This window comes from Salvelinus fontinalis, chromosome 40 (assembly GCF_029448725.1).
Source record: "Salvelinus fontinalis isolate EN_2023a chromosome 40, ASM2944872v1, whole genome shotgun sequence".
NCBI lineage: Eukaryota > Metazoa > Chordata > Actinopteri > Salmoniformes > Salmonidae > Salvelinus > Salvelinus fontinalis.
Window position 1 is genome coordinate 3,792,122 of NC_074704.1, and position 12,098 is coordinate 3,804,219.

At 45.7% G+C, this 12,098-nt stretch overlaps 1 protein-coding gene across 1 annotated transcript in view; it reads right to left on the reverse strand.

Moving 5' to 3' along the window:
* Positions 1 to 2,366: 2,366 nt before the first annotated feature.
* Positions 2,367 to 12,098, reverse strand: part of LOC129839841 (zinc finger and SCAN domain-containing protein 2-like) — a 40,944-nt gene continuing 31,212 nt past the window's right edge. Inside the window, exon 2 of the mRNA XM_055907509.1 lies at positions 2,367 to 7,232. Coding sequence (XP_055763484.1) covers positions 6,445 to 7,232 — 788 coding nt within the window. The 3' untranslated portion in view covers positions 2,367 to 6,444. The remainder of the gene's footprint in view (positions 7,233 to 12,098) is intronic.

The window sequence follows — 12,098 nt, forward strand, 5'->3', positions numbered from 1 at the left end:
TCCCAACATTATAACTCTCTACTAGCCACCTAGTGATGTGATGAAGTCTTTAGCCCAGAGAGGTTCCCCATCTCCCAACATTATAACTCTCTACTAGCCACCTAGTGATGTGATGAAGTCTTTAGCCCAGAGAGGTTCCCCATCTCCCAACATTATAACTCTCTACCCACGATGCCATGTGGTGTCTGTGTTGTTACTACTAGCCACCTAGGGATGTGATGAAGTCTTTAGCCCAGAGAGGTTCCCCATCTCCCAACATTATAACTCTCTACTAGCCACCTAGTGATGTGATGAAGTCTTTAGCCCAGAGAGGTTCCCCATCTCCCAACATTATAACTCTCTACTAGCCACCTAGTGATGTGATGAAGTCTTTAGCCCAGAGAGGTTCCCCATCTCCCAACATTATAACTCTCTACTAGCCACCTAGTGATGTGATGAAGTCTTTAGCCCAGAGAGGTTCCCCATCTCCCAACATTATAACTCTCTACTAGCCACCTAGTGATGTGATGAAGTCTTTAGCCCAGAGAGGTTCCCCCATCTCCCAACATTATAACTCTCTACTAGCCACCTAGTGATGTGATGAAGTCTTTAGCCCAGAGAGGTTCCCCATCTCCCAACATTATAACTCTCTACTAGCCACCTAGTGATGTGATGAAGTCTTTAGCCCAGAGAGGTCCCCCATCTCCCAACATTATAACTCTCTACTAGCCACCTAGTGATGTGATGAAGTCTTTAGCCCAGAGAGGTTCCCCCATCTCCCAACATTATAACTCTCTACTAGCCACCTAGTGATGTGATGAAGTCTTTAGCCCAGAGAGGTTTCCCATCTCCCAACATTATAACTCTCTACTAGCCACCTAGTGATGTGATGAAGTCTTTAGCCCAGAGAGGTTCCCCATCTCCCAACATTATAACTCTCTACTAGCCACCTAGTGATGTGATGAAGTCTTTAGCCCAGAGAGGTTCCCCATCTCCCAACATTATAACTCTCTACCCACGATGCCATGTGGTGTCTGTGTTGTTACTACTAGCCACCTAGGGATGTGATGAAGTCTTTAGCCCAGAGAGGTTCCCCATCTCCCAACATTATAACTCTCTACTAGCCACCTAGTGATGTGATGAAGTCTTTAGCCCAGAGAGGTTCCCCATCTCCCAACATTATAACTCTCTACTAGCCACCTAGTGATGTGATGAAGTCTTTAGCCCAGAGAGGTTCTCCATCTCCCAACATTATAACTCTCTACTAGCCACCTAGTGATGTGATGAAGTCTTTAGCCCAGAGAGGTTCCCCCATCTCCCAACATTATAACTCTCTACTAGCCACCTAGTGATGTGATGAAGTCTTTAGCCCAGAGAGGTTCCCCATCTCCCAACATTATAACTCTCTACCCACGATGCCATGTGGTGTCTGTGTTGTTACTACTAGCCACCTAGGGATGTGATGAAGTCTTTAGCCCAGAGAGGTTCCCCATCTCCCAACATTATAACTCTCTACCGACGATGCCATGTGGTGTCTGTGTTGTTACTACTAGCCACCTAGTGATGTGATGAAGTCTTTAGCCCAGAGAGGTTCCCCCATCTCCCAACATTATAACTCTCTACTAGCCACCTAGTGATGTGATGAAGTCTTTAGCCCAGAGAGGTTCCCCATCTCCCAACATTATAACTCTCTACTAGCCACCTAGTGATGTGATGAAGTCTTTAGCCCAGAGAGGTTTCCCATCTCCCAACATTATAACTCTCTACTAGCCACCTAGTGATGTGATGAAGTCTTTAGCCCAGAGAGGTTCCCCATCTCCCAACATTATAACTCTCTACTAGCCACCTAGTGATGTGATGAAGTCTTTAGCCCAGAGAGGTTCCCCATCTCCCAACATTATAACTCTCTACTAGCCACCTAGTGATGTGATGAAGTCTTTAGCCCAGAGAGGTTCCCCATCTCCCAACATTATAACTCTCTACTAGCCACCTAGTGATGTGATGAAGTCTTTAGCCCAGAGAGGTTCCCCATCTCCCAACATTATAACTCTCTACTAGCCACCTAGTGATGTGATGAAGTCTTTAGCCCAGAGAGGTTCCCCATCTCCCAACATTATAACTCTCTACTAGCCACCTAGTGATGTGATGAAGTCTTTAGCCCAGAGAGGTTCCCCATCTCCCAACATTATAACTCTCTACCGACGATGCCATTTCAGGCTATAAAGATAGAGTAGCTAGCTTGTCTAACTGTCTTGGCTGACAGGCCTGCTGGTAAGGTTGGTCGACTTTTTTTAGAAAAGCAAACAATAACTAAATGTACTGAATAAGACTCACACATTTCAATCTATTAACCAGATTTTAGCAGCGATGCAGAGAAGCATATTTATGTTCTTTAACAAAAAGAGCCATCAGTCAGGAGGATACAGACCGATCAAGAGGTGTGGTGAGATATGCAGAAAAATAAACATATTTTTGACATAGAATTAAGCATAATGATTATGGCTCTAGATTACCCCCCCTCCCCCATCTCTCGCTCTCTCTCTCTGTCTCCCTCTCCCTCATTCTCAAACACATTTGCTTTTTAATTGTTTTATTTGTTACAATACTCAATTGAATAAAATAAAAATGATCGCCCTCAGGTTACATGGTGTGATTTGTATAAAACAAATACAGATTAAACTAAACTATAAGATAACTACATATTTATCAACAATATGACATTTGGAACTCTGTACATGTTAAGGGATATGTAGACCTGGTTCAATGTTCTGTTACCTGGTTCAATGTTCTGTTACCTGGTTCAATGTTCTGTTAGCCAGTTCAATGTTCTGTTACCTGGTTCAATGTTCTGTTAGCTGACTCAATGTTCTGTTAGCCAGTTCAATGTTCTGTTACCTGGTTCAATGTTCTGTTACCTGGTTCAATGTTCTGTTACCTGGTTCAATGTTCTGTTAGCCGGTTCAATGTTCTGTTACCTGGTTCAATGTTCTGTTACCTGGTTCAATGTTCTGTTACCTGGTTCAATGTTCTGTTACCTGGTTCAATGTTCTGTTACCTGGTTCAATGTTCTGTTAGCTGACTCAATGTTCTGTTACCTGGTTCAATGTTCTGTTACCTGGTTCAATGTTCTGTTAGCTGACTCAATGTTCTGTTACCTGGTTCAATGTTCTGTTAGCTGGTTCAATGTTCTGTTAGCTGACTCAATGTTCTGTTACCTGGTTCAATGTTCTGTTAGCCAGTTCAATGTTCTGTTACCTGGTTCAATGTTCTGTTACCTGGTTCAATGTTCTGTTAGCTGACTCAATGTTCTGTTAGCCAGTTCAATGTTCTGTTACCTGGTTCAATGTTCTGTTACCTGGTTCAATGTTCTGTTACCTGGTTCAATGTTCTGTTAGCTGGTTCAATGTTCTGTTAGCTGACTCAATGTTCTGTTAACCGGTTCAATGTTCTGTTACCTGGTTCAATGTTCTGTTACCTGGTTCAATGTTCTGTTACCTGGTTCAATGTTCTGTTAGCCGGTTCAATGTTCTGTTACCTGGTTCAATGTTCTGTTAGCCGGTTCAATGTTCTGTTACCTGGTTCAATGTTCTGTTAGCCGGTTCAATGTTCTGTTACCTGGTTCAATGTTCTGTTAGCCGGTTCAATGTTCTGTTACCTGGTTCAATGTTTTGTTACCTGGTTCAATGTTTTGTTACCTGGTTCAATGTTCTGTTACCTGGTTCAATGTTCTGTTACCTGGTTCAATGTTCTGTTACCTGGTTCAATGTTCTGTTAGCTGACTCAATGTTCTGTTAGCCGGTTCAATGTTCTGTTACCTGGTTCAATGTTCTGTTACCTGGTTCAATGTTCTGTTACCTGGTTCAATGTTCTGTTAGCCGGTTCAATGTTCTGTTACCTGGTTCAATGTTCTGTTACCTGACTTAATGTTCTGTTAGCCGGTTCAATGTTCTGTTACCTGGTTCAACGTTCTGTTAGCCGGTTCAATGTTCTGTTACCTGGTTCAACGTTCTGTTAGCCGGTTCAATGTTCTGTTAGCCGGTTCAATGTTCTGTTAGCCGACTCAATGTTCTGTTAGCTGGTTCAATGTTCTGTTACTTGACTCAATGTTCTGTTAGCTGGTTCAATGTTCTGTCAGCCGGTTCAATGTTCTGTTAGCCGGTTCAATGTTCTGTTAGCTGACTTACTGTTCTGTTAGCTGGTTCAATGTTCTGTTAGCTGACTCAATGTTCTGTTAGCTGACTCAATGTTCTGTTAGCTGGTTCAACGTTCTGTTACCTGGTTCAATGTTCCGTTAGCCGGTTCAATGTTCCGTTAGTCAGCCGGTTCAATGTTCTGTTAGTCGGTTGGTTCAATGTTCCGTTAGTCAGTCGGTTCAATGTTCCGTTAGTCGGTTCAATATTCCGTTAGTCGGTTCAATGTTCCGTTAGTTGGTTCAATGTTCCGTTAGTCGGTTCAATGTTCCGTTAGTTAGTCGGTTCAATGTTCCGTTAGTCGGTTCAATGTTCAGTTAGTCAGTCGGTTCAATGTTCCGTTAGTCGGTTCAATATTCAGTTAGTCGGTTCAATATTCAGTTAGTCAGTCGGTTCAATGTTCCGTTAGTTAGTCGGTTCAATGTTCCGTTAGTCGGTTCAATGTTCCATTAGTCGGTTCAATGTTCCGTTAGTCGGTTCAATGTTCCATTAGTCGGTTCAATGTTCCATTAGTCGGTTCAATGTTCCGTTAGTTAGAAGAGTTCACATTTCACAGATGTTGTCATATGTTCCTGATGTTTATTCTATAAAATGTCTCTATAAACGTTCAATGTTCCGTTAGTTAGTCGGTTCAATGTTCCGTTAGTCGGTTCAATGTTCCGTTAGTTGGTTGGTTCAATGTTCCGTTAGTTAGTCGGTTCAATGTTCCGTTAGTTGGTTGGTTCAATGTTCCGTTAGTCGGTTCAATGTTCCATGAGGCGTCATTACAGACACCCTGGTTCGAATCCAGGCTGTATCGCAGCGGTCTAAGGCACTGCATCTCAGTGCATGAGGCGTTACTACAGACACCCTGGTTTGAATCCAGGCTGTATCACAGCCGGCTGTGATTGGGAGTCCCATAGGGCAGCACACAATTGGCCCAGCATCGTCCGGGTTTGGCATTTCATTTTAAAATTAGAATATGTTCTTAACTGACTTTCCTAGTTAAATAAAGGTTCATTAACATTTTGGCTTAAATTTAAAACTACAGTTTGGGTCAAAATCCAATACAGCACAACATGTTTAGATGTTAAGAGTATTATTTAAGAAATACTGAAGGGTGAATCAAGTTGAACACATCAACAGTTATTCACAAAGATATCATTCAACACTCTGTGTTCTACTACCCAGGTCTGGTCATTCAACACTCTGTCTTCTACTACCCAGGTCTGGTGTTGGAGAACATTCTACACTCTGTGTTCTACTACCCAGGTCTGGTGTTGGAGATCATTCTACACTCTGTGTTCTACTACCCAGGTCTGGTGTTGGAGATCATTCTACACTCTGTGTTCTACTACCCAGGTCTGGTGTTGGTCATTCAACACTCTGTGTTCTACTACCCAGGTCTGGTGTTGGTCATTCCACACTCTGTGTTCTACTACCCAGGTCTGGTCATTCAACACTCTGTGTTCTACTACCCAGGTCTGGTGTTGGAGATCATTCCACACTCTGTGTTCTACTTCCCAGGTCTGGTCATTCTACACTCTGTGTTCTACTACCCAGGTCTGGTCATTCCACACTCTGTGTTCTACTACCCAGGTCTGGTGTTGGTCATTCCACACTCTGTGTTCTACTACCCAGGTCTGGTCATTCAACACTGTGTTTTACTACCCAGGTCTGGTCATTCCACACTCTGTGTTCTACTACTCAGGTCTGGTGTTGGAGATCATTCTACACTCTGTGTTCTACTATCCAGGTCTGGTGTTGGAGATCATTCCACACTCTGTGTTCTACTACCCAGGTCTGGTGTTGGTCATTCCCCACTCTGTGTTCTACTACCCAGGTCTGGTGTTGCAGATCATTCTACACTCTGTGTTCTACTACCCAGGTCTGGTGTTGGAGATCTTTCTACACTCTGTGTTCTACTACCCAGGTCTGGTAATTCTACACTCTGTGTTCTACTACCCAGGTCTGGTGTTGGAGATCATTCAACACTCTGTGTCCTACCACCCAGGTCTGGTGTTGCAGATCATTCCACACTCTGTGTTCTACTACCCAGGTCTGGTGTTGGAGGTCATTCCACACTCTGTGTTCTACTACCCAGGTCTGGTGTTGGTCATTCCCCACTCTGTGTTCTACTACCCAGGTCTGGTGTTGCAGATCATTCTACACTCTGTGTTCTACTACACAGGTCTGGTTTTGGAGATCATTCCACACTCTGTGTTCTACTACCCAGGTCTGGTGTTGGAGATCATTCCACACTCTGTGTTCTACTACCCAGGTCTGGTGTTGGAGATCATTCCACACTCTGTGTTCTACTACCCAGGTCTGGATCTTCATGTATTTTCTGATGTTTAATCAGAGACATTAGATGGGAGTATCTCTTCCCACATTGATCACAGCTATGAGGCTGTCCTACTGTGTGTGTTCGCTGGTGTTGTGTCAAGTTGCTTAAAGTAGCAAAACTTTTCCCGCAATCAGAGCAGTGGTAATGCTTCTCTCCTGTGTGTGTACGCTGGTGTGTTATCAGTGCACTTGAGGTGGTACAGCTCTTTCCACAGTCAGAGCAGTGGTAAGGCTTCTCTCCTGTGTGTGTTCGCTTGTGTGTTATCAATCCACTTGAGGTAGAAAAGCTCTTGGCGCAGTTGGAGCAGTGGTACGGTTTCTCACCCGTGTGTATTCTCTTGTGTACAGTCAGGTTTGCTGATTGACTGAATCTCTTCCCACACTGATCACAGCAATAAGGCTTTTCTCCTGTGTGTGTTTTCTGATGTCTTATCAGCTGGCTTGAGGTAGCAAAGCTCATTCCACAGTCAGAGCAGTGGTAAGGTTTTTCTCCGGTGTGTATTCTGTGGTGTGTAGCCAGGCCTCCTGCCTTAGCAAAACTCTTCCCACATTGATCACAGCTATGAGGCTTTTCTCCTGTATTGATTTTCTGATGTCTTTTAAGTTCAGTTGAATAGATGAATCTCTGCTGGTGTTTCTTCTTGATGTGTTCTGATGTGGAGAGACTCTTCTCAGCCTCGTCAGCATCATGAGGTTGTTGAGGCTCCCCAGAGGATCCACGATAGTCACGTCTCTCTCCTGTTTGAACAACAAAAGTCACACAAGTCAATGTAGTGAATATTTAAATTATTTGACAAACTTTTTTGGGGGGGGGACAATTTTCTTCTAACATTGAATGAATTTTCTTTGGGTATTTTGGACAAGGATAACCTTTTTACCTACTTTCCCAGTCAGATAAACTCACAGATACCATGTTGGTCTCTCTGTGTCCAGTATTGAGGTACGTTAGCGGTAGATTTGCGAGCTAATGCGTTAGCACAATGACTGGAAGTCTATGGGGGTATCTGCTAGCATACTAATAACTAATACTACTGAACTAATAAGACAGTAAGGTGAAGAACAACAGTCATATTTCGTCATTTCACATAGTAGTAATGTCTATTTATATTTATTTACTATAATAACACATTTAAATATATATATATATTCATCATCATGGCCTACCTGGTTAAACTATCATTATGACATCATGGCCACCTGGATAAATAAAGGTGATATATATATATATATATCACCTTTATTTATCCAGGTGGCCATGATGTCATAATGATAGTTTAACCAGGTAGGCCATGATGTCATAATGATAGTTTAACCAGATAGGCCATGATGTCATAATGATAGTTTAACCAGATAGGCCATGATGTCATAATGATAGTTTAACCAGGTAGGCCATGATGTCATAATGATAGTTTAACCAGGTAGGCCATGATGTCATAATGATAGTTTAACCAGATAGGCCATGATGTCATAATGATAGTTTAACCAGGTAGGCCATGATGTCATAATGATAGTTTAACCAGATAGGCCATGATATCATAATGATAGTTTAACCAGATAGGCCATGATGTCATAATGATAGTTTAACCAGGTAGGCTAGTTGAGAACAAGTTCTCATTTACAACTGCGACCTGGTCAAGAATAAAGCAAAGCAGTGTGACACAAAACAACAACACAGAGTTACACATGGAATAAACAAAATATACAGTCAATAATACAGTAGAAAAATAAGTCTATATACAGTATGTGCAAATGAGGTAGCATAAGAGAGGTAAGGCAATGACTAGGCCATAGTGGTTAAATAATTACAATATAGCCATTAAACACTGGAATGGTAGATGTGCAAAAGAGTGTGTGCAAGTAGAGACACTGGGGTGCAAAGGAGCAAAATAAATAAAAATAAATAAAAGTATGGGGATGAGGTAGTTGGATGGGCTATTTACAGATGGGCTATGTACAGGTACAGTGATCTGTGAGTTGCTCTGATAGCTGGGGCTTAAAGCTAGTGAGGGAGATATGAGTCTCCAGCTTCAGAGATTTTTTGCAGTTCGTTCCAGTCATTGGCAGCAGAGAACTGGAAGGAAAGGCGGCCGAAGGAGGAATTGGCTTTGGGGATGACCAGTGAAATGTACCTGCTGGAGCGCGTGCTACAGGTGGGTGCTGCTATGGTGACCAGTGAGCTCAGATAAGGCGGGGCTTTGCCTAGCAGAGACTTATAGATGACCTGGAGCCAGTGGGTTTGGCGACGAATATGAAGCGATGGCCAGCCAATGAGAGCACACAGGTCGCAGTGGTGGGTGGTATATGGGGCTTTGGTGACAAAACGGATGGCACTGTGATAGACTGCATCCAGTTTGCTGAGTAGAGTGTTGGAAGATATTTTGTAGATGACATCGCCAAAGTCGAGGATCCTCTCTGTCAGGTTGGATGGGGAGCTTTGCTACACAGCTATTTTCTGGTCTCTCCAGAGATGTTTGATTGGGTTCAAGTCCAGGCTCTGGCTACTCCGTTAATCTTTCCCTCAATCCTGACTAGTCTCCAAGTCCCTGCCGCTGAAAATCATCCCCACTGCATGATGCTGCCACCACTATGCTTCACCGTAGGGATGGTGCCAGGTTTCCTCCAGACATGATGCTTGACAATCAGGCCAAAGAGTTCAATCTTGGTTTCATCAGACCAGAGATTCTTGTTCCTCATGGTCTGGGAGTCCATTTAGGTGCCTTTTGGCAAACTCCAAGTGGGCTGTCATGTGCCTTTTAATGAGGAGTGGCTTCTGTCTGGCCACTCTACCATAAAGGCCTGATTGGTGGAGTGCTGCAGAGATGGTTGTCCTTCTGGAAGGTTCTCCCATCTCCACAAAGGAACTCTGGAGCTCTGTCAGAGTGACCATCGGGTTCTTGGTCACCTCACTGACCAAGGCCCTTCTCCCCAGATTGCTCAGTTTGGCCGGGTGACCAGCTCTAGGAAGAGTCTTGGTGGTTCTAAACTTCTTCCATTTAAGAATGATGGAGGCCACTGTGTTCTTGGGGACCTTCAATGCTGCAGACATGTTTTGGTTCCCTTTCCAAGATCTGTGCCTCGACACAATCCTGTCTTGGAGCTCTACGAACAATTCCTTCAACCTCATGGCTTGGTTTTTGCTCTGACATGTACTGTCAACTGTGGGACCTTATATAGACAGGTGTGTGCCTTTCCAAATCATGTTCAATCAATTGAATTTACCACAGGTGGACTCCAATCAAGTTGTAGAAACATCTCAAGGATGATCAATGGAAACAGGATGCACCTGAGCTCAATTTCCAGGTATGTCACAGAGCCTTTGTTGTAGAACTATGAGGAAGTCAAGGCAGGTCTTTTATATTCTATTGTTGGCTTCTGGGTCAAATTACAACGCATGTACACCTGGGTCTCACGCAAACTACCCAGAAGGCTGGAGGGTATACCACCTGGGTCTCACCCAAACTACCCAGAAGGCTGGAGGGTCTACCACCTGGGTCTCACCCAAACTACCCAGAAGGCTAGAGGGTATACCACCTGGGTCTCACGCAAACTACCCAGAAGGCTGGAGGGTATACCACCTGGGTCTCACCCAAACTACCCAGAAGGCTAGAGGGTCTACCACCTGGGTCTCAAACCAAACTACCCAGAAGGCTGGAGGGTCTACCACCTGGGTCTCACCCAAACTACCCAGAAGGCTAGAGGGTATACCACCTGGGTCTCACCCAAACTACCCAGAAGGCTGGAGGGTATACCACCTGGGTCTCACCCAAACTACCCAGAAGGCTAGAGGGTATACCACCTGGGTCTCACCCCAAACTACCCAGAAGGCTGGAGGGTATACCACCTGGGTCTCACCCAAACTACCCAGAAGGCTAGAGGGTATACCACCTGGGTCTCACCCCAAACTACCCAGAAGGCTAGAGGGTATACCACCTGGGTCTCACCCAAACTACCCAGAAGGCTAGAGGGTATACCACCTGGGTCTCACCCAAACTACCCAGAAGGCTGGAGGGTCTACCACCTGGGTCTCACCCAAACTACCCAGAAGGCTAGAGGGTATACCACCTGGGTCTCACCCAAACTACCCAGAAGGCTAGAGGGTATACCACCTGGGTCTCACCCCAAACCAGAAGGCTAGAGGGTCTACCACCTGGGTCTCACCCAAACTACCCAGAAGGCTAGAGGGTATACCACCTGGGTCTCACCCAAACTACCCAGAAGGCTAGAGGGTATACCACCTGGGTCTCACCCAAACTACCCAGAAGGCTGGAGGGTCTACCACCTGGGTCTCACCCCAAACTACCCAGAAGGCTGGAGAGTCTACCACCTGGGTCTCACCCAAACTACCCAGAAGGCTAGAGGGTATACCACCTGGGTCTCACCCAAACTACCCAGAAGGCTAGAGGGTATACCACCTGGGTCTCACCCAAACTACCCAGAAGGCTGGAGGGTATACCACCTGGGTCTCACCCCAAACTACCCAGAAGGCTGGAGAGTCTACCACCTGGGTCTCACCCCAAACTACCCAGAAGGCTGGAGGGTATACCACCTGGGTCTCACCCAAACTACCCAGAAGGCTAGACGGTATACCACCTGGGTCTCACCCAAACTACCCAGAAGGCTGGAGGGTATACCACCTGGGTCTCACCCAAACTACCCAGAAGGCTAGAGGGTATACCACCTGGGTCTCACCCAAACTACCCAGAAGGCTAGAGGGTATACCACCTGGGTCTCAAACTACCCAGAAGGCTAGAGGGTATATCACCTGGGTCTCACCCAAACTACCCAGAAGGCTGGAGGGTATACCACCTGGGTCTCACCCCAAACCAGAAGGCTAGAGGGTCTACCACCTGGGTCTCACCCAAACTACCCAGAAGGCTAGAGGGTATACCACCTGGGTCTCACCCAAACTACCCAGAAGGCTAGAGGGTATACCACCTGGGTCTCACCCAAACTACCCAGAAGGCTGGAGGGTCTACCACCTGGGTCTCACCCCAAACTACCCAGAAGGCTGGAGAGTCTACCACCTGGGTCTCACCCAAACTACCCAGAAGGCTAGAGGGTATACCACCTGGGTCTCACCCAAACTACCCAGAAGGCTAGAGGGTATACCACCTGGGTCTCACCCAAACTACCCAGAAGGCTGGAGGGTATACCACCTGGGTCTCACCCCAAACTACCCAGAAGGCTGGAGAGTCTACCACCTGGGTCTCACCCCAAACTACCCAGAAGGCTGGAGGGTATACCACCTGGGTCTCACCCAAACTACCCAGAAGGCTAGAGGGAATACCACCTGGGTCTCACCCAAACTACCCAGAAGGCTGGAGGGTATACCACCTGGGTCTCACCCAAACTACCCAGAAGGCTAGAGGGTATACCACCTGGGTATCACCCAAACTACCCAGAAGGCTAGAGGGTATACCACCTGGGTCTCAAACTACCCAGAAGGCTAGAGGGTATATCACCTGGGTCTCACCCAAACTACCCAGAAGGCTAGAGGGGATACCACCTGGATCTCACCCAAACTACCCAGAAGGCTAGAGGGTATACCACCTGGGTCTCACCCAAACTACCCAGAAGGCTGGAGGGTATCCCACCTGGGTCTCA